At 38.3% G+C, this 24,017-nt stretch overlaps 1 protein-coding gene across 5 annotated transcripts in view; it reads right to left on the bottom strand.

The window, feature by feature from the left end:
- Positions 1-1,545: 1,545 nt before the first annotated feature.
- CEP162 (centrosomal protein 162) overlaps positions 1,546-24,017 on the bottom strand; it is a 63,367-nt gene continuing 40,895 nt past the window's right edge. For 4 of the 5 annotated variants that reach the window (XM_055136843.1, XM_055136841.1, XM_055136842.1 and 1 more), the window contains 6 exons: positions 22,846-23,058; positions 16,293-16,939; positions 13,332-13,473; positions 10,158-10,256; positions 4,836-4,970; positions 1,546-3,293 (listed from right to left, as the gene is read on the bottom strand). In XM_055136843.1, coding sequence (XP_054992818.1) covers positions 3,084-3,293; positions 4,836-4,970; positions 10,158-10,256; positions 13,332-13,473; positions 16,293-16,939; positions 22,846-23,058 — 1,446 coding nt within the window. In that variant the 3' untranslated portion in view covers positions 1,546-3,083. The remainder of the gene's footprint in view (positions 3,294-4,835; positions 4,971-10,157; positions 10,257-13,331; positions 13,474-16,292; positions 16,940-22,845; positions 23,059-24,017) is intronic. The other variant, XM_055136845.1, reaches the window with a different exon arrangement.

Here is a 24,017-nt window from a genome sequence, read left to right on the forward strand (position 1 = left end):
TTTTTTACAAGTTACATAGACCTTGTCCTGTTTTACTTCTTGATCTTGTCCTTGGCATCAGGAGTTTCTCATTATAATACTAGTACATAGGATGGGAACCACTGTCAGGGAGACCAGGAGAGGTTCATGTGCAGTGTATTTTAAGCTTAGTTTTCTCTCTTCACTTTTGTTCTCCAAGGCTTTATACCCGCTATTTTGTTTTCTTGCTTCTGCTTTTCTATAAAGCTGACTCCATTTATCCTGCAACATAATTTACTAACTCATTCTACAATGTAAACTAACTATTTTACCTCTTATTATGCTACTTCTCAACAAACTTACTTTTTGAAGCAATCCTAATAAAAGGTATGGGTTGCAAAGAACAGATATAACACTAAGACTTAATCCCTTACTAAGCTGACATGCCCAGACAGGTGCTAGGAAGGATTATGTGTTTGTCACTGAACTCCCATCTCTGGGCTGGAGAGATAGAACAGGGGCAGTGCACTTGCCTTGGAGGTGGCTGATCCAGGCTCAGGTCCCCTGAGCACTGCATCAGGAGTGATCCCTGAGCATGGAGCCAATAGTAAGACCTCAGTTCCTCTAGGTGTAGCCTCAGAAAACCCACCAAAATACCAAAAAAATTTCCTGGGCTGCAAAGGCCACACAAAGGGCTAAAGCACATGCTTTGCAATGGGGGGGGGGGGGGAGGATGTCCAGGCACTTCAAGGTCCCCAAACACCAGGCCAGGAGGAGTCCCTGACCATTACTTTTAGTTTTATTATGTGGTCCCCAAATCAAAACACTGAAAATAGGGGCTGGAGCGATAGCACAGCGGGTAGGGCGTTTGCCTTGCACGCAGCCAACCCTGGTTCGATTCCCAGCATCCCATATGGTCCCCCGAACACTGCCAGGAGTAATTCCTGAGTGCAGAGCCAGGAGTAACCCCTGTGCATCGCCAGGTGTGACCCAAAAAGAAAAAAAAAACACTGAAAATAAATACTAATGGAAACTAAGGGCTATTAATGGATTCAAGCACTTAAAAAGAAATTACCAGCAATTTGGAAGGATTAGATAACTGGGAAACTTCACCCCTTCCACAGTCCATTGCTAAGGGGACTCTAAACAGGATCCGTAAAGCTCTGTAGCCACACAATGATTTTCCTTGTTATCCAACGTGCGTCAGAACTTTGGGTTTTAATTAGAGCCATTAGTAATTATGGATGGGAGAGAGGAAAACCTACTTTACTGTCTGAGGTTTTTTGTTGTAACTATCACAGTTCTGATATTTCTGATCTAAATACACTTATGAATTTTTCATCTTTATGTAGAATTGAATATACCTGCCATGAGCATGGTTAATTACAAAATGGATTACAGGATCCTCATCAAAGTAGGATGTACTTTCTTATAAGTAATGTTTAAGGCTTGACTTTTCTTATGTTACGGAACCACTCATGGTTATGGTTGGCTTGAACCACACAATTGGTTGTCAAAAGGACAAAGAGGGGAGGGGAAGTGGTAGGCTCGCAGATAAAAACTACATGAAACTGCATCCAAATAATAAAAATATTTATAACTTAAAAATTCTTTCACAATAAAAAATGTAAACTATAATGTTCTTTCTACCCTTAGGAAAAAGACATTTAAAAATGATAAATGTCAAGACATCAATTACATTTTTTATATTTAATTTTTGCATTTTATATCTGTTACCCATAATTTCACAAATCTTATTTCTTTATATTTTATAACTGTTGTTTTATTTTACTTCATGCTTACTGTTTTTGAATTGTACTTACTGGAGTTTGGTATTTAAAACCTGGAATATGGTTAGTTCACACTAATACAGTTAATACAGTTAAATGTAAAGCATATCAAAGTTTGAAGACTTCACATAGAAAAATTATTTTTATTGCTACTTTAGGTATGTTAAACTATATAACTCAAAATGTTGCATATTTGATGGTCACTTACTACCTGTATTGCAAACCATATCACCCAAAAGAAGAGAGAGAGTAAATGGGGAATGTGCTTGCCACAGAGGCGGGCTGTAAGGGGTATGGGGGGTGGGGATGGGGTAGGGATGGTGGGAGGGATACTGGGAACATTGTGGTGGAGAATGGGCAGTGTTGGAGGGATGGGTATCACTATCTTAATGAGACATAATCACAAAAGTTTGTAAGTCTGTAACAGTATTTCATGGTGATTCATTAAAAAACATTTAAAAAATTTGCATATTTTTAAATCTTTTCAAGCAAGTCTAATAAAGTTAAAAATCATATGTGGCTTACCAATATAGTTTTATTGGGCAATGTTAGCTCAAAACACTTGTAAACAAAGCGGCTACCATATTAATTTACTAGTGTCTTATATACCCACCATCTTCTTTTTTACCATAACAATTCAGCTTTTATGCATCCTTTGCTTTCTGAAAAATATATTACTTTTAAATAAATAAAAATGATATTTGTAATTTAGAATTTCAATAAATGATTAGCATTTAAGACACATACAATGAAAGATTAAAATAAAGTAATAAACCAAATTTCTGACTAAGTATAAAATATATTTTATACCTTGTGTCAGTGTAAAAACGAGGCACTTCAAGGTAGAAGTGGAAATCTGGAAGAATACAATCATCACTGTTTTCTTGTGCAGAAGTGACAAGTCTTGCTAAATTTTTGTGGAAGGTACATTTTTGTACTTGGCTAACTGTTAGTGTGACTGTCCACACCACTGCATTCACATACTTGTTTCCAGGAGAAAGAAGTGCAATTTTTCTGGCACCAGGAATTAACAACACCTAACTGGTCAAAATGTTGGTGTGGAAAAATTATCTTTCTTTCCATACCTATGGGGTCCACATATAAGGCTTTTTGCACTAAATCTCATTCTAATGGTCTGATATTAAAGGACACATAAATTATTTAAAATGTGACAATAATTTTCAGTAAAATACGTTATAATGCTCTTTTTCTCTTGGCAAAGGGCAATTTATTTTGAAATGTTGCTTTTGTGTTTGTTTTCAGGAAACATTGCGCACACCTGTTTTCAAAGGCTTCCTTTTGATTGTGACACAATTTCAGATGCAATACAAATTCCTAGTAATATTCTGGTACATTAACTTCATCTGCAAAAGCAACTGGTACAACAACCCCCTGCTGGTGCAGCTCTCGAAGAACATCCAGTATTGAGTCTAGTTCTCTGCGGAAATGATCTAGTTCTCGGTTCTTCAATTGTGCAAGTCTTTTCCATTTTTCAATTTCCTTGTTTTGCTCAGTTTCTACTACTTGGCGTGTCTGCTGTATTATCTACCAAAAAGAAAATTCAAATTATTGTTAGAGTTCATAGTGTTTAGGGTAAAGAACACTTGGAGGACCTCCAGGGCGAATGTGGAGCAAATGTAAGCTGTATGTCAGAGATATCGGAGCACTGGGAGCAGAGAAATCCCGACAGCACGCTAGTGGCTAGATTTTTATCTCCATTTCACAGGTAGGGAAATGGAGGCACTGAAAAGCTTAAAAAAAAAAACTGCCAATGGTCAGCTATAAGCACTGGATAGAAACTCAGGATTCAATCCCAGGTGGCCTGGCCCCAGAGTTCCTGCTCTTAACTACCCCATTTATGTTTGGCTCATATGGATTGATTTTCTCAACTGTGAAATGAAACCCTCTCCAGAGTTAACTTACAATACAGCTCTTATGACTTCAAAGTACTGTACTACAAAGAGAATTTGAGTTATAAGCATTACCAACCACAGAAGGCTAAGACATAAAAATAGGGGCACAAAAACAGTGTTTCTTAATAACAAGCATGCTTATCCCTCCTAAGATAACTTAGAATTTTGATTGAGTATAGAATAACAATTTTAAAATAGGAATGACCCAGAAATACTGTGCAAAAAAGGTGAGTGGGTTAAGGGAAAATAAAAATGCTGTATGATTAAAGACAGCGAGGGTTCCTGTGGTAGTGAGATCCACCATGAAATTGTGCATACTTTTGGTGCGTTTTCAGAATATATTACACATTGAAGCCTTAACTCTCAGTCTGGTTATATTTGGAGTAAGGAACAATGGTTGAGTGAGATGATGAGGAAAGGACCCTAATCAGATGGATAAGTCTCCTTATGAGATAGCACACAGTTCTTGTGCTCGATCTTCTCCCTTTCTCCATTCACAAAGTATATATACCAACACAGGCAATAAGCAAGTCAGAAAATACTTATACCAAAAACCAATTCAGCTACAACCATAATACTATACTTCTATTCTTCAGAACTGTGAGAATATGGATTATTTTCTTAACTGCCCCTTCTGTGGTGCGTGGTGATGGTAGGTAGAACAAGCAAACTGCTCTAATAAAGCTAAATTTCAGCACCCAGGCAGATGAATAAAAATAATAGCCTTTTTTCAGTTATCTATTATTTTATCTGTTTTTAATTAAGTGCATCAATTATAATTATCACTAGTGTTACACATAAAGTTTAAATTTATAAATTTGAAATGATTGTTTTAATGCGTAATCACTTCTGATAGAGCTGGGTGGAAAATGCTGGGGATTAAACACAAGTCAGCCACATGCAAGGCGAGTGCCCTACCCACTGGACTATCCACAATCCACTGTATAACAATTTATATACCCATCTATAATTAAGAACAGTATACAATTTGAGATTGAAAGTCTTATGTCAACAGCTCCAGATTTATTTGTCACAATAAAAAATAAAACGGAACCACAGATATTTTATTAGGAATGACAAAATCAAAGTAAGATAGAGGCACTTTAAAAAGTTATATAATTATTTACTTCTTAAGTAAATAATTATACAGATATAAAACATGATTTTACTTTACCCGTTGAAGTTCCTGCTCTCTTTGCTCATGTCTTATTTCCATCTGTTTAATTTTCTTTTCTAAGCCCGTGAAATGTTTCATTTCTGGTGTATGATTTTCTTTGGCTTCTTTCAATTCTTCGATAAGTTTTGTAATCTAAAATTGAAGTGTTTAGTAATTAAAGATTACAGTTACAAGGGAATAATTACAAAATTTTAAATAATCTTTTTTTTTTTTTTCAGAGGAGAGTGCTGGGACACACCTGGCAGTGCTCTGGAGACCATGTGGTGCTGAGGATTGAACCCAGATCTCCTGCATGTGAAGCATGCACTCAGCCCACTGAGCTATCCCTAGACGCTTAGGCAAGAATGTTCACTATATCTTGAATACATAGGGAAGAGGCATTTGTTAACAACAAAGGTATTTTGAGTATCAGAGTTACTATTTGCATTCCCTGTGTTCAGGAAATAATGGATTTTCTGAGTTGGTTCTGAAGAGATCTTATACATTGCAAATGTTTGTAATACTGGAATACTTTCTGCCCTTCCTGCATATTAGGTAATATAAGAACAATATAGCACCCCTCTTTTTTGGCAGTCAACCTTGCTATAAGGTTTTTGCCAAAAGGGCAGTTACGAATACATTTAAAGTAGTGAACATAGTATAGAAGAGAGTTCAATAAATATTATTGTTCTTTATTCAATTCCCTATAATTCTATTTATCTCTTAAAACTTATTATATACTTATAGCAAGTCAGTCCAAAATATGCACGCATATTAATAAAGTGGAGCTATGAAGTAATGTGGGGCTCTTTCTCCATTGGCTGCTGTCTTAGGTCATCAGGATAGAGATGAAGCCAGTCTCTGGGGTTGCTCAAAGAGGCAGAGTGCATAGCACTGCCTGGTTCCCGAGCACTGCTGAGAGCAGCCCCACACATTCTCCAAGAGTAGCCCCTGAATACCACGGGGGGTGGTCCAACCACAAAAACAATAAAGCAAAGGCAGGGTGTCTTCCTCCTTAGAGGTTAGAGTCCAGTGCAGTACCTCCTTCCCATGGCTCAAAGAGAAAACTAATATCTTTAGAGTACCAAAGTGAAAAACTGAGGAAATTAAATTATGTTTTATATGTGAACAACCAGAACCTAGTAGAATAATGCAGATAATATGAAATGGCCACAAACAAAACCACAAACTCTTTCTAAGGTAGGTTAAAAATTTTTTTTGGATCATTGTGAATTCCCAAATTGCAAAGTTATTCATGATTTTTAGGCATACAACATTTCAACACCACTCCCTTCACCAGAATCCTCTTCTCTCTACTGATGTCCCCAGTTTTCCTTGTAACCCCAGATCTGCCCCTCTATCGCAGGCACTTTCTCCCATTTTCTTTTTTTAGTTTGAGGCATAGCGATTTGCAAAACTGTTTCTGAAAGCATATCATGCATATCAGCTTATACTTTCATTCAGCACCCAATTCTCATCCAAACTTGACCACTTCCCAGTGTCATAATGGTTCCTTCCCTGTCCTATACACCCTCCCACCTCACCCCCGCAGTACACACACACACACACACACAACACACACACACACACACACACACACACTGTGACAAGTTTCCTACAAAGGAACAGTACTGCTGTCCCTTGGTTTCTATTGTTTTTGGATATTATTCTCCTATAATGTTTCTTTATACTCTGCAAATGAGTGCAATCATTCTGTGTCTCTCTCTCTCTCACATTTTACTCAGCATGATACTATGTCCATCCATGTATAAGCAAATTTTGTGACTTTTGCTGTGTAGTATTCCATTGTGTTTATGTTCCTAAAGCAGTTTTTAAAATATGAGGGGATCAGAGAGATAATAAAGTGCGTAAGGTGCTTGCCTTGCACATGGCTGACCTGGGTTTGATCCCCAGAACCTTATATAACACCCATTACACTAGGAGTTATCTCTGAGCACAGAATCAGGAATAAACCTTGAGGACCACTGGAAGTGGTCAAAAAAAAAAAAGACTATAAAAAAAGCACAAACTGTATATATATACATATATATGTGTGTGTGTGTGTGTATATGTATATACATATGCAAAGCAGAGGCAAATCAAAATACTTTTATTTCTTGGTACAGCCACACTCAGCTGTGCCCAAGCTTATTCCTGGTTCTTCATTCAGGGATCAAGCCTGGTGGTGCGTGAAGGGGGATGTGGGTGGGCAGGTGGTTCTGGAGATCAAACCAGGGCTGGTCACATAATCTCTGCACTATCTCTCTGGCTTCTGTAAATTTTTAAATGACTAAAAGTGATTTTTAATTGTTTTGGATAACATCTCTAGCCACCACTGTCTCATGATATTCAAAAGGAAACTACTTCTGGTATACCAGCTGGGAAATTCTTACTCGGACAAGTGAAAGAAGCAATTAGATGATTGAGAAATCTACTATGGGGTTGTACAATAGAGTTCACAAGGAGAGTCACCCAACTGGAAGCTGAAAAGGGCAACAGGTCTGAGGGAGCTGTACTTAAATGGAGGCTTCACAGGCAGAGGTGGGCTTATCATGTGCTATGCTAAGCACTTTGCTGATGTCTCAGTTAATTTTATGCATAAAGTCAGCCATTAATTTACTCATCTAATCCCCCAAAACGATAATTTCCATGGGAGCAGGAATGTCATCTATTTTATTCTCCTCATTTTGCTTAGTACTTAGACCTGTGTACAGCATGGCAGGTGTTTACCAATATTCATAAATAAGTGAATATATCTTTGACTGACCAAAGAGACATTCATTAGTAAATTACATAAATTCAGTTCAGGACAAAGCACTGACAGATTTTGCTTGTACTGACTTAAAAGCAACTTTAAGTTCACTAGCTGTGCTAGTTCACTAGCTGTGCTATTTTTTAGGGGTGGGGTTGGAAGAGGGCTTCCAATGTAGTGCTCAGGAGATACCAGGGGCCCCTCTTGGGCAAGCTGGTGGATGGTTCAGTGCACAGGCCTTTGGGTATGATGCATCACAGGTCCTGCAGTGCCAAGGTACTCAAGTCACCTGGGTGATGCTATGTGCCAGCTGCTGCACATCTCTGGCCCCTGTTGAGCTATGTTTTAATATACTTACATTTTAATAAACTCACAGTGCATGGAGTCAAGAAGGTGAACACTGTAATTTAATTTTGTTCCTGTGTTGTGGGCCATATCCAGTGGTGCTTGGGAGCTACTCTAGGCTGTGTTTAGGAGTCATTCTCTGAGGTGCGCAGAGGACCAGGTGGTGCCCGGGATTGAACTTGGGTTACCTATATTCAATGCATAAACTCAATTCTTTGAGGTACCTATCTGGACCTTGCATGTTTCATTGATCTATTTTCACTTTTGGCGTGGGGCAGGGCAGCACACCTGGCTCTTGCTTAGCGGGTCACATCTGACTCTGTGACTCAATATTTACTTGAACTTGCTAGGGAGTTTTACAATGGCAATCAACATCTGAAATCCAGATTTTATCATGAACTTTATAATCATTCTACTTCACTCATAAAATAATAGTAGCTAGCTACAGAATATTTCATATAAATTATATGGATTTTGATTCTTTTCATGAATGGTCAGAGTAGCCTGTCTTATTTGAGAAGTCAATCTCTCATGTTAATGAAAACTTAGTAGTATTATAAAGATTAAAACAAAACAAAACAAAATCTCACTGATGGAAGCAATTTGACCAGTCAAAATGCATATAATAATGCTTAATTGAAAAATAAAAAGTAACAGCATTATTTCTCTAAGTTGTTGATAGGGAATCTGAGTATAAATTGAAGTTCTTTTTCTTTATCCTTAGGGTACAAGGGAAAAATTAACAGTAGTTATTGTTGGAGTCAACTCAGATGGAAAAATAAAATCTAAAATCTAAAGTGCCAAAACATGAAATTATCATCTTTTTACCAGAATATTTAAAAAACACAGGTGTGAGGAATACACACCCGAGCAGCATCAACTGAATGAAGATACATGCTAAATACATGTTTGAGCTATGATGGACAAGTCTTTAAAAGGAAATTTTCTTAAGCTCTATATGAATATTTTAAAAACAAAGCTTGGGATGCTGCTCAGAAAATACTCGCCTTGCATTCAAACCTGATTCAATTGCTGGCACCAAAACACCCTTCCCAAATGAAAGAAATAAACAAACAGTCAAAACTCAACATTTTACCATTGTTTAAAAATGTTTTTAAAAGCAAAATGCTTTCACATGGAGCCATGAAGAGTCAGTGATTTATCTCCCCTCCTCCTTTCCATCAACTTCCAGAAAAAAACAAAAGCCGAAGGAAACCACTATTTCCTGCCTAACAGCTCTGCAGGACTACAGATCTGGAGAGGGGAAACAAACAAGATGAATGGAGACTGCCTAGTTTGTTGCCTAGAGAGACAGTGTCACAGCCAGTTGCTGTATAGATGAAACAATTTTGTTTGTTTGTTTGTTTTTTGGGTCACACCTGGTGATGCTCAAGGGTCACTCCTGGCTCTGCACTCAGGAATTACTCCTGATGGTGTTTAGGGGACCATATGGGATGCTGGGAATTGAACCTGGGTTGGCTGCATGCAAGGCAAATGGCCTACCCGCTGTGCTATTGCTTCAGCCCCAGATGAAACAATTTTTTGAGCTCCTACAGAAGTCAGAAAAAAGTTGGTATCTTCAAACCAATCTGAGAAAGAAAAATCTTGTAACACAGAGGGAATCAGGGATCTCAGTGGTGTCCTAGCAATGAGAAGATATTAGACCTGTTACAACAGCTAGCATAGATATGCTCCTTATTAAAAGATTATCATTATCTTTATTGAAGAGACAGAATAGGAATCTCTCTCACTCTCTCTCTCTCTCTCTCTCTCTCTCTCACACACACACACACACAAACACACACACAGAGGTGTATATGTGTCAAAACACAGGAAGCATAGCCTATCTGGTTCTTCACATTTTCTAAAATAAAGTATCTTAGAGTGATAATGATGGTGAGTTTCAGGAAGATCTATTTCCTGTAACAGTGTTATTAGTGATGCAGTATGACCATCATGATTGTTTTCTTTACAGAGTAGTATTAGTACTTCATGCAGATATGGTCAGAGCCATCCAATTTCACCTCCTGAACAGGCAAGAGATTTCTTCAAAAAATACCCAACCAACTGCTCAAAAAAATCTCAACAACAAATACAAACATATGAATAACTTAAGCTCATATTTATATTGTTTTGACAGATTGTCTATATGCAGTTAAGTCAAAAATATTAAACAAATATGACTATGACTGAAAATGGCTAACAAAAGTCTACATCAGCCCTATATTTTGTATATTTCCTACCTCTTTTTGTAAAATTTCTTCTCGAACTTGAGAAACTGCAAGAGACTCTTGTTTTTCCTGCAGCTCATTAACTTGACTTTGGAAATGTTTTATAAGTACCTAGGAAATTGTATTAGAAGTACTGAATTAGTAAAGCTCTTCCTTGCACATTATTTGAAAAATATACAAGCATCAACTATAATTTTTTGTACTAAAAATTGATTATTTTTAAGTTACCTGTTTTAAACACAAAAATAAATAAAAGAATATCAACTTTGAATGAATGAAACTGAGTAAGTCCATCATTTCCATTTCTTTCAACCACTATAATGAAACACCATACTTAGTACAAATGAATGACTATGTTAACTTTTTTGTACTTTTCTTCTGGACGCCTAAAACACATGACTCCTGAAATTAACCTCTATACAGTTTGAACATTTTGAAGAAAGTAGCATTTGAAGCATTTATAGTTGGCATCTGATTATGATTATCACGCTACTGACAAAAAAAAAGATAACATAAGCCTAATATCTCTGTAAAAGAAGTCAGTTCCATACTTTTTGACAAAAAAACAGAAGTAAACAAAAAAAATTTGTATTAAGAAACTGTAAAACTAGGAAAAGTGATTATCTCTTCTTTCTAATGCTTTCCTTTGACCAAAACAACTATGTTGAATTTAAATTATAATTGATAATATTTAGAAAATTGAGAAAGTAACCCTTATGGCACTATGGCATAATGACATTGTTTTTCCATCCAGGCTGCTTCTTACTACATACTTTATATAATGCTGGCAATGCCCACTGATACCCCAAAGTTGTAAAGTACATTAAAGAAAACAATGGGAGAACACTCCAAGATTTGTACCTCAAAGGTATCTGTACTGCAACCATAATACCCAAAAGGGTATGGAGAGGGGGGAGGGGGGAGAGAGAGAGAGACAGAGACAGAGAGAGAGGCAGAGGCAGAAACAGAGACACAGAGAGAGGCAGAGGCAGAAACAGAGACAGAGAGGCAGAGACAGAGAGATAGAGACAGAGAAAGAGAGAAGGAGGGATGGATAAAGAGAGAGAGGGAAGGAGGGAAAGAGCCATAAAGGCAGACTGGGGTGGGTAAAAGAAGACAAACTGGGAACACTGGTGGTTGAACCACTATGATCAAAACCCAATCATGAACAACTTTGCAACTATGTATCTCATGGTAGTTTAATTAAAAAAAAGATTAAAAAATGTATTTTCAATGATGTTATTTCATTGGCAAAGGAAGCAGAAACAAAAATAAATGGGATCACATCAAATTAAAGAGTGTCTGCATAGTGAAAATACAAAAAAAATCTAAATGAACCCAAGTGGTTGGGAGAAAGTATTTGTGTTTAACACATCAGACAGAGGTTTAATATTCAAGGTATGTAAAGAACTCACAAAGATGAACAGCAACAACAAAAGTCCCCACAATACTATGAAAAAGTGGGGAGAGGTAATGAACACTCTGAAGACAGAAGATTGATCAATAGGCACATGAAAACAAGATGCTCATTACTTATCTTCAGGGAAATTCAAATCAAGACAAGATACCATTTCATACCAGTGAGAAAGGCACCTTATCAAAATAAAAATAAAAACAAAAAGAAAAATAAAAAACAACCAAAAACAAAAAAACCAACCCCAAACTGGAAACAATCTGTATTGGCGGGCATGTAGAGAAAAAGCAACTCTCATCCACTGCTGGTGGGAATGCTGTCTGGTTCAACCCCTATGATTTTTCAGAAAAGTATGAATAGATTGTTGTTTTTTTAATTGAATCACTGTGAGCTACAGTTACAAAGCCTTCATGTTTGAGTTTCAGTCATACAATGATCGAACACCTATCCCTCTGTCAGTGCACATTTTCCACCACCAATATCCCCAGCAAGTATCCCCCGCCCTCAGCCCTCCCCCTGCCTCTATGGCAGACAACTTCCCCCATACTCTCTCTACTTTGCGGCATTATGGTTTGCAATATAGACACTGAGAGGCTATAACATTTGGTCCTTATCTACTTTCAGCACACATCTCCCATCCCCAGTGATCCCTCCAACCATCACTGACTTAGTGATCCCTTCTCTATTCCAGCTGCCTTCTCCCCCGGCTCATAAGACAGGCTTCAAACTACGGAGCAATATTCCTGACCCTTGTGTCCACTGGCCTTGAGTGTCAGTCTCATAATTATGTCATCTTATATTCCACAAAGGACTGCAGCGATAGCCCAGAGGATAGTCTATCCCACTCCTTCTGACTCATTTCACTTAGCATGATACTCTCCATGACCATCCACTTATAAGCAAATTTCATGACTTCATCTTTCCTAACAGCTGCATAGTACTCCATTGTATAGATGTACCAAAGTTTATTTAACCAGTCGTCTGTTCTCGGGCACTCAGGTTTTTCCAGATTTTGGCTACTGTGAACAGTGCTGCAATGAACATAGATGTGCAAATATCATTTCTAATGTGCTTTTTTGCACCTTCGGGATATATTCCCAGAAGTGGTATTTTGGGGTCATATGGAAGCTCAATTTCTAGTTTTTTAAGGAATGCCCATACTATTTTCCAAAAAGACTGGACCAATCGGCATTCTGGTCAACAATGAAATAGAGTCCCTTTGTCTCCATATCCACACCAGCACTGGTTGTTCTTGTTCTTTTTGATGTATGCCAGTTGAATACAACCCAACAATTCCACTCTGGGTATATACTCTCGGGATACAAAAAATTTATTCAAAAGAACATATGCACACTGTATTGCAGTGAGCTAAAAAACAAAAAACAAAAATAAAAAAACAAATGAACACCTGAAAGGGGTAAGGAAGAAGAGGTGGATTGAAGGGGCAGGAGCCTTGGACTTGGTGAAGAGGATTTACTTAACTATATAAACAAGCATGAGATCCAGACTATAGTAACAAAACAAGAATGTATCTGTCAAAGAGGTAGGCCGAGTGGTGAGGGGGATAAAGGGGGTCACTGGTGGAGGAACGCTGACACTGATGATGACAAAGATACTGAAAAACTGTATACCTGAAACCGAACTATGAATAACTTTGTATAAATCATGGTACCTAAATGAAAAAACTAATTTACAAATTAATTTTCTGTTAAAGAGTTCCACAAGAAAAAAAATCAGGAAAAGTAATGAAATATTGTTACAAAGTCACCTACCTCTTGAGATGCTATTTTACGATTTAGTTCAGCTACTTTGGAAGAAGAATTTTCTAGTGCATTCTGGCAAAGGAGTTTCTCTATTTCCCTCTGGTGAGATGCCTTGAGAGATGTGATTTGTGCTGTAGTATCTTCCTTGACCCTTTAGAGAAAGAGACCCATCTATGAGTATTTCTTTAACCTCTAATTCACAGGAAGCCCAATCGCAGCATAAGAAGTCAGTATAAAAATTAAACAAGGGGACTTGTTTCTGCTATCCTTGGGTATTAGTCTCATATTATTATTGTTGTATTTATTATTATTATTTTACTATCCTACAAATGAGTGCAATCATCTGTCTGTCCCTTTCTGAGTCATTTCACTCAGCATGATACTCTCCATGTCCATCTATTTATAAGCAAATCCCATGGCTTCATTTTTCCTAAGAGCTACATTGTATTCCATTGTTTAGATGTACCATAGTGTTTTTAAACCAGTTGCCTATTCTCAGAGGACTGGTCCATGGTTAGAAGCCTGCTTCAAGTGCTGGGGGAAAAGACAGTTGGCATAAAGAAGGGACCACTATGACACGATAGTTGGAAATGCTCATTTCTGGATAAGAACTACATGCTGAAAGTAGGTGAGGAAACAAAAATGAAAACCTCTCAGTATCTATATTGCCCAAAAAAGGAGACGGGGCGGGGGGTGGGGGGGAGAGAGAGCCTCTCTCTCTGTGTCTCCTTTTTTGGGCATTATAGTTTGCAATAATTATAGTTTGCGATGATCTTTTCTTTTTCTTTGGAGAAGAGTGGACTCACCTGGAACACGCTTGTGTTTTCTGCCCTCTCCTCTCCTCTCCTCTCCTCTCCTCTCCTCTCCTCTCCTCTCCTCTCCTCTCCTCTCCTCTCCTCTCCTCTCCTCTCCTCGCCTTTCCTCTCCTCTCCCTCACATCCCCTGCAGCATTAGCACTAAGGAGCTGACACACTTATTTTATTTATTTTTTCAGCCAAGCAGTGCCTAGAGGTCCCTGGGGACCAATCCTAGTGATACTTGACCTCTTGGGCCAGGAAATTTAATGCTCAGGCTGAGGAATAAGGTGATGTTAACTTATGGCCACTCAGGAAAATACTCAGGCTTGGCGGGGAGGTGGGAAACTGGAGACAGTGGGGGAGGGAAAGTCATAGAGGTGAGATTGGTGTTGGGACATTGAATGCTTGAAATTAACTGTATTATGAACAATTTTATAAACCAAGGTTCAAATAAATAAAATGACAATTGGAAAAAAATAAACAAGAGTTCTAAAAATTGAGATCATAGAAGGGACGGAGCGACAGCACAGCAGGTAGGGCATTTGCCTTGCATGCAGCCGACCTGGGTTCGATTTCTCCGCCCCTCTCGGAGTATCTTGACTGCACAGCAGAGCCTGGCAAGCTATCTGTTGCCATATTTGATATGCCAAAAACAGTAACAAGTCTCACAATAGAGACGTTACTGGTGCCTGCTCGAGCAAATTGATGAACAATGAACAACGGGAAGACAGTGCTACAGTGTGATATTAAAGTGGTGATGAGACTTGATATTCAAGTAAATATGTTTTAAAATGCCTCTTTCTTTCTTTCTTTCTTTCTTTCTTTCTTTCTTTCTTTCTTTCTTTCTTTCTTTCTTTCTTTCTTTCTTTCTTTCATTTGTGTGTGTGTGTGTGTGTGTGTGTGTGTGCGCGCGCGTGCGCGCGCGAATGTTTGGGCCACACCTAGTGATGCTCAGGGATCACTCCTGGAGATGCTTGGGAAAATATGTAGCACTAAGGACTAGAATCAGCAGCAGCCATGTGCCAAGATAAGTGCCTTATTCCCTGTACTATCTCTGGTGACTCCAGAAAAATGGCTGTAACATTTGGTTCTTTATACACCTGAGAGTCACTAGACTGACTCAGAGAACAATATAAATACTGATTTTTTTTTTCTTCTATAAGCAAGAAGACTTGGAGAAACAGAAACTGAATCTGGGAACTCAGTGTAGGGAAAGTGAAATAAATGTTAAGTAATATTTTTGAGGAGAGTGAAAAGGAATCAGGAAAAAGAACAAAAATAGGAATTGTAGAACTGCCATGTCTTTGAGGTTAAAGTAGAAAGTAATGCAGCAGATCTGATACTGTCAAGGAAAATGAGAACGGAGAAAACTCTGGAATGGGAAAAGACTAGTTTTAAAATAGTGGTGAAGATACAGGCCATATTTAACATATTTAAGGAAGTGAGGTGGAATGAAAGAAGAGTCTACTTATGGAAAATTGGTATTGAAAAGTGGACATGAATTAGAGTACTGTCTGATCGTCTGAAAAAGACTAACTACATTAGACAGTGGTTAGTATTTGGAGACTAGGAGAAAGAAAGGGAGGAGTAAAAGACTTCCATAGCAAGGGGCCAGAGAAATAGTCCAAGGTTATTAAGGCACTATTTTGCATAGCCCTTGAGCCCAGAGTCAGGAGTAAGCCCTAAACACCACCTGGTATAGTCCAGAACAACAACAAAAAACTCAAAACTAAACTTCAGTGGATGAATGTAAACTCAAGGTCATTGTGAAGAGTTATTTGGGAAGAGCAGAGGGTTCACTCTTAGCAGTATTTCAGGTAGTTTTAATGATGGCTGTTCTCTGATAGTCATGGGCTTGTGGTGATAATCAGTAATGATTTTCATTTACAAGATAGGCCAATGAGCCTGCTTATCAACAGTTTGGAGAGGTGCGGGAAGAGAAGAGTAGTCAGCCCTCAGATATGGTCTGGGTTGACATAGGTTCACCCAAGTCTAGGCTTTTAGCATATAAAGAATCCTATTCTGAAACATATTCATGTTCAACAATGGAATACAGTATCTTAAGAGCTGGTTATAATTTCAGTTCAGGGCTTAACTATTTTTAGGGAACAGACCTTTAGGATTATTTTCACTTTTATCCTTTAATATCCCCAAGCTAAAAATTTCATTTTACCTTTTTATGGAATCTTCAAGTTGGCTCACTGTTTCAGATTTCTTCTTCAGTTCATTCCTCTCCAAAATTAACCCTTCTAGTTCATTTTTAAGTCTGCAGTTTTCTTGTAAAATCTCTGAAATATGGGAGTCTGTGAAAGTATATGGCTGGTAAAGCTTGCCATTCTGGGTTCCAGAGAAGGTATTACTACCCCCTTTACTTGGGTGAGGAACATCTTTCTTTGCCCTTTTTGAAGTCACTTCTTCTCTGCTCTTGGAGTTCTGACTGGATAACATCACTCTTCTCTCCTTCTGAAGCCTTTCAACAGTTTTTGAAAGGTTTTGTATTTCTCTGCCCTTTGCAGCCAGCTCTTCATTGAGCCGTACTAATTTAGCTTTTGCATGTGCCTGTTCCACCCGGAATTCTATAGACTGGAAATCTTTATTATCTTTAGCATTTTTCTTGAGTTCTAGTTTTGCATTCTGATGTTTGAGAACGTCTATTTCAGCTTCAAGGTTTTTGACAGTGATTTGATGGGCTTCCTTAATTTCGCTCAGTTCCTCTTCTAGTGCTTTAACCCTAGAGTCATCACGTTGGTGCTGGGATGCTTCCTTCAATTTGCAGGCAAGTAGCTTCTCTTGCTCCTCTACTCTCTGTTCATACTGAATCTAAAGAAAAGAATCAACATAATGCCAAAAGTACTGCTATGTTAGCTCTTGCAGCCATGTTTTCTATCAAGTTCCGTCTCTCCCTTCAACCAAGCACTCACTATACATTTTGTGACTTTCAACAGAATTTATATCCTGTTCCTTGAGTCAGCCAAATATATTAAAATCTTGATCTATGAGAGGCCTAACACGGATCCTCAATTTTCGTTATGCAAATTCCACCACTCACGAATTCTTTATAAATATGAAGTTACATATGAATTTGTATAACCTACTGCCCTGTCTTTTAGGTCACATCCAGCAGTGCTGGCGGCCATGTGGTCAGGAGTTGCTCCTGCCAGTAATCAGGGGGCAATGAGTATCAGGACTATGCCAAGCATGCATGTGCTCAGCCCTCCCATTCATTTCTCTGGTCCTCAGTACCCTTCTTTTTATCCCAGAGTTTAGATAAAAAGAGTATACAACTCTTTAGAATAAAAAGAGTATATATACAGTTAGGGCATTGCTATCTCTGAGGAACAACTTTTTTTTTTTTTGCTTTTTGGGTCACACCCAGCAATGCACAGGGGTTACTCCTGGCTCGTGCACTCAGGAATTACTCCTGGTGGTGCTTAGGGGACCATATGGGATGCTGGGAATCGAACCTGGGTTGGCTGCGTGCAAGGCAAACGCCCTACCTGCTGTGCTATTGCTCCAGCCCCTCTCTGAGGAACAACTTACGTTCAACTTTCGAACATCAATTTAGAGACCTCACAGGGTAAAAGTCAGCATGGAATTCATATACTCTGGTGAACAACCTACGTAGTTTTCTCTAGGGAGAGAGGTTTCAATATTGCTTGTTCATTTATTTGTCCAATACTGTCTGAGCTACAACTGGATGTCAGACACTGATTCTCAAGACAGATCAAGCCTTACCTTCAAAGAGTAACATGCTAACAGATCAGTGTCCTATGAGAACTGTGATAATGGGTCCATGAATTTGTACAGAATAGATGAAGGACTGTAGGGTCTGTGCGTTTGAGGAATGTGGAAAAACAAAATAGAAGGAACATTTAGGTTCAACCTTGAGAGATGGGTGTCAATTTAAAGGTAAGTGAAAGTAGGGTTACTGTGGAGCAGAAAGAACATGGGTGAAGGGAAGTCAGTATTTGGTATACACAGGGAACCAGAAATTAAAGGAAGAAGTGGCTGGAAGTGAGCAAGAGGAAAAGGGAAACAGGCAAGAGGATAATTAGGGCAGACAGATTTAGAGACATAAAAATGAGGCTGGAATACTAATTCATAATATAATAATTAGAATTATTATAATTTTTTATTAAGTCTTTGGTTACTTCAGACATGGTACTGGGCTTTATATATTCTCAACTGTCAGTGCTTTACATAGACTCAACCATGTTCACCACTCACCCAACTACTCCATCAGTGAGAGGTTCATTTAAACACTTCCTCAGGATTTCCTCTCAGCCAGGTACCTAGCTAAATATGAAAACTGTAACAGTAACTAAAAACCAAACAGTTCTAGCCATAATGGCATACAGAATATGTGAAAGAAAGAGCACTAGTGATTCATTTTAAAATGACTGCGAATATAGAAAATGCAACGTAATGAAGGTCCATGGAGTTACAGTGCTTACAAAGGTACGTAATCTGTCTGGGAGTTCAGGGCAGGTGTCAACAGGAAGGCACTGCTTGGGCTGGGAGCTGAAGGGAAGAAATGCTTGACTGTGAGAAAGGAAGGCTAACTGTCAGTATAGCACACCTCAATGAAACCACAGGCTCTTTTTCCTAGATTACCACAATAAAGCAAATTTGCAATGCACAGAGTCATGGGAATATTTGTTTCCCAGTGTATGTAAAAGTTACACATCACTATGGTTATTAAGTGTATAATGACATTACACCTAAAAAAGTTATATAACTCAAAATAAAAACTAAAAAAAAGCTAAAAGAAGCCAAAATAAATAAAGTTAAAAAAGCCAAAAGAAACTAAGAAAAGTTACATACCTGAATTAAAAATCTTTTATCGCTTAGGGATAAAAAAAAACATCATCTGAACCTTGAACTAGTCATAAACTTTTGGTTCACAAGAGAACTTATTAAAAAAATGCCATTGGGCCAAGAAGATAGTACAGGAGTCAAGGCACTTGTCTTGCATGTGGCAAACTATGGTTTGATCTCTGGCTTAAGTCCTTCAGTCCGCCAGGATTGAGTGCAGAGCCAGGAGTCAGCCATGACATCTGTTGGCTGTGGCCAGCAAAAAGAAAAAAAAATTAAAATACCATTATTGTGAAGGGTACCTAAAGTGAAGCATAATATAATGAATTATATGAGTATATAATTTTTTTGGCTATAGAAAATATGGCAAAAAGAAGTAAGTTAGTATTAATGGATAAATGAAGCATGGTATGAGAAACACTGGAAAGAAATTCCCTGGCAATACACGGAATTACAGGGCTACCATTTATTATGAGAAAAATAGGATGTTATTGGGGACATAAACAAAGGTGTTTTTTTTTTTTTTACTTTTTGGGTCACACCCAGCAATACACAGGGGTTACTCCTCGCTCTGCACTCAGGAATTACTCCTGGTGGTGCTCTGGGGACCACTGGGATGCTGGGAATTGAACCTGGGTCAGCTGTGTGCAAGGCAAATGCCCTACTCGCTGTGCTATTGCTCCAGCCCCTCTTCCAAACATTTAAAGAGGACTTGTTGCCAGTTCTTCTCAAGCTTTTCCAGGAAATTGAAAAAAACAGCAACCTTCCCAAACAGTGCTCTAAGAGGTTCATATCTCCCTAATACCAAAAGCAAACAAAGACACCACAAAAAAAGAAAACTACAGGCCGATATCTCTGATGAACACGGATGCAAAGATTCTCACAAAATATTAGCAAACAAAATTCAACAACTCATCAAAAAGATCATACACCATGACCAAGTGGGATTCATCCTGGGGATGCAAGGATGGTTTAACATTCGGAAATCAATCAGCATAATCCATCATCATATCAACAAAGGAAAAGATAAGAACCATATGATCATATCAATAGATGCAGAGAAAGCATTTGACAAGATCCAGCACCCATTTATGATGAAAACTCTCGCCAAAATGGGTATAGAAGGGGCTTTCCTCAATATAGTTAAAGCCATCTACCACAAGCCTACGGCAAGCATCATCCTCAATGGGGAAAAACTAAGAACCTTCACTCTGAGATCAGGGACGAGACAAGGATGCCCAATCTCTCCACTCCTGTTCAATATAGTACTGGAAGTACTTGCAATAGTGGTTAGGCAAGAAAAAGGTATTAAGGGCATTCAGGTAGGAAAGGAAGAAATCAAATCCTCACTATTTGCAGACAATATGATACTATACTTAGAGAACCCTAAAACCTCTACCAAGAAACTCTTAGAAACAACAGACGTGTAAAGTTGCAGGTTATAAAATCAACACCCAAAAGTCCATGGCCTTCCTATACACAAATAATGAGAGAGAAGAAAGTGACCCCGTTCACAATTGTGCCTCAAACGATCAAATATCTCGGAATCAACTTAACTAAGGAGGTAAAGGACTTGTATAGTAAAAACTCCAAAATGCTACTCCAGGAAATAAAAGAGGACATGAGGAAATGGAAACATATCCCCTGCTCATGGATTGGAAGAATTAATATTATCAAAATGGCAATACTCCCCAAAGCACTGTACAAATTCAATGCAATCCCTATAAAGATACCCTTGACATTCTTCAAAGAAATGGAACAAGCACTCCTGAAATTCATATGGAACAATAAGCCACCACGAATAGCTAAATCAATCCTTGGGAAAAAGAAAATGGGAGGAATCAACCGCCTCAACTTCAAACTCTACTACAAAGCTGTAGCAATTAAAACAGCATGGTACTGGAACAAAGTCAGAGCTGCAGACCAATGGAACAGGGTTGAATACTCTGACATACACCCCCAAATATATGATCATCTAATCTTTAATAAGGGAGCAAGAAATGTGAAGTGGAGCAAGGAAAGCATGTTTAACAAATTGTGCTGGCAGAACTGGACAGCTACATGCAAAAAAAATAATCTCAGATCTCCACCTATCACCATGTACAAAAGTCCGATCAAAATGGATTAAAGACCTCAACATCAGACCAGAATCCCTAAGGTACATTGAAGACAAGGTCGGCAAAACCCTCCATGACATTGTAGCCAACGGTATCTGCAAAGCTGACACACCACTGGCCAAGCAAGTGAAAACAGAGATAAATAAATGGGACTACTTTAAACTAAGAAGCTTCTGCACCTCCAAAGATACTGTGACCAAAGTACAAAGACAGCCTACAGAATGGAAAAGGATATTTACCCAATACCCATGTGATAAGGGGTTGATATCAAGGATATACAAGGCACTGGCTGAACTTCACAAGAAGAAAACTGCGACCCGATCAAAACATGGGGTGATGAAATGAACAGAAACTTCCCCAATGAAGAAATCCGAATGGCTGAGAGGCACATGAGAAAATGCTTGACATCACTAATCATCAGGGAGATGCAGATCAAAACAACAATGAGATATCATCTTACACCACAGAGACTGGCCACATCCAAAATAACAAAAGCAACCGGTGTTGGCGTGGATGTGGGGAGAAAGGGACTCTTCTTCACTGCTGGTGGGAATGCTGACTTGTTCAGCCCTTTTGGAAAATAGTATGGACATTTCTCAAAAAATTAGAAATTGAGCTTCCATTTGACCCAGCAATACCACTCCTGGGAATATATCCTGGAGAGGCAAAAAGGTATAGTAGAAATGACATTTGCATTTCTATTTTCATTGCAGCACTGTTTATAATAGCCACAATCTGGAAAAAACTGGAGTGCCCCAAAATAGATGACTGGTTAAAGAAACTTTGGTACATCTACACAATGGAATACTATGCAGATGTTAGAAAAGATGAGGTCATGAAATGTGCATATAAGTGGATCAACATGGAAACTATCATGTTGAGTGAAAGGAGTCAGAAAGAGACAGACATAGAAAGATTGCACTCATATGTGGAATATAATGTAGCAGAGAGGTACGAGCTAACAATGATGCAACTTCTGGCAGAAATTTCTCTGGACTTAGTTACTAAAATACTAAAATACAGAAATCCAAAACCTTGCGGCCACTATTGTGGCCACACGACCTCATATCTCTTCATTCTCAGCAATGGAAAACAAATCATCAAATGCTTCCTTTCCAGCCGGTCTGTCTTTGGGGGGGGGGGGGGACTCCAAACAATAATAGTGAGTTTTTTGTTGAATATTGAATGTAGTCAAAGTAAAGAGAAAGTAAAGTGAAATTTATCAGCTACACAGGTGGGGTGGGCGGCCAGGGGGAGGCTTACTGTGGTTCTTGGTGGTGGAATATGTGCACTGGTGAAGGGATGGTGTTTGAGCATTGTGTAGCTGAGACTTAAGCCTGAAAACTTTGTAACTTTCCACATGGTGATTCAATAAAAAAAATAATAAAAAAATAAAATTACAAAAAAAAGTAAGAGAGGGAGGGAGAGAGGGACAGAAGAAGGAGAGAGGGTGAAGGAGGGAGGAAAAGGGAGAGAGAGAGAGCGCGAGCGAGAGAGAGAGCGCGCCTGTTATAGAAGCAGGCTGGGGACGATATGAGAGGTGATGGGAGGGAAACTGGAATTAGGGACACAGGTGCTCGGAAATGTACATTGGTGGAGGAATGGGTGTTGGAACAGTGTATGACTGAAACTTAATCATGAACCGCTTTGTAAGGGTCTATCTCACAGTGATTCAATAAAAAAAAGTTTTTTTAAAAAGAAAGTGTGAGAAAGCCATTTAGAGCAATCTATTAAATGTTATCTAAGAAGCCCCCAGGTCTTGCGTTTCATCTCTGAAGCACCATGGGGATTTACCTTCATCTTCTGAAACTGTTGTTCCATAGTACGAAGGCTTTTCTTTGCTTCTTCGTCTTTGCCCTCCAGGTCAGCTTCTAATTTTTTAATTCTTTTTTCCATAAATTCCACTGTATTTCTATCCACTGTATCACCAGCGGCAGATGCAGCCAATATTAAAGCTGGTAAAGAATTGGGGTATCTTCTCTTTAGAATTCCTTCCATTTCCTTAACCTATTAAGTATATTTGTATATGTGAAGGTCACGGATACATTATGATTAAGCATGCTTCTGTATAAATTTAGGTAATACTCTATTCAGTCATGCTTTGAATTTGAAGGAGTTTGTATTACATCTCAAGATTAAATCAAATACAGAGGAGCACAAGTTCATTTCAAAATTTTTATCTGTGGATTGTGACATTTATGTAAATGAACCAGTTTATTTACATAAACCCTCCTAGAATTTTTTGAAATGGATCTTGGGTTTTTTTTCTCTTATTCTGGTAATTGCTAGCCTTACTGAGAACAAACCGTTTCCCCATTTTTCCTCATGATGCCCCTGCTCAGATAATTATGTTTCTATGGTACTGATTGGAAAATCATATGCAAATAAATACGCCACTTTCTTGCAATAAATATAGATACGTAAGCACCTGTTCCTACAAGCAAAATCTTCACTATATCCCAAACCTTCTCCAACTGTCTCCTCCAAATGAAGCTTGAACTTTTAAAAATTGATTTTTTCCAATGTAAGAAAGAAGAATTAAATAGTATCTTATTATTATTATAAAAAGTTACTTTTCCTTTTTTTCTTTTCCTTTTGGGTCACACCCAGCGATGTACAGGGGTTACTCCTGGCTCATGCACTCAGGAATTACTCCTGGTGGTGCTTGGGGGACCATATGGGATGCTAGGAATCGAACCTGGGTCTGCCGCGTGCAAGACAAACGCCCTACCCGCTGTGCTATCGCTCCAGCCCCAAAAGCTACTTTTCTTAACAATGTAAGATTTTTAAAAATTTTAATAACTATGTATATATAATATGTGTATATATATATACATAAGCTACATACATGATTTTGCTAAAGGTATTATGGTTATTTTTGAAAAACACTGTAAAACACTAAACTCTTGAGTAAGTTTTTATTTTGTCTTCAAACAAGCAATAATATAAATAAAAGAACCCCCAAG

This window comes from Sorex araneus, chromosome 4 (assembly GCF_027595985.1).
Source record: "Sorex araneus isolate mSorAra2 chromosome 4, mSorAra2.pri, whole genome shotgun sequence".
In the NCBI taxonomy this organism is placed as follows: Eukaryota; Metazoa; Chordata; class Mammalia; order Eulipotyphla; family Soricidae; genus Sorex; species Sorex araneus.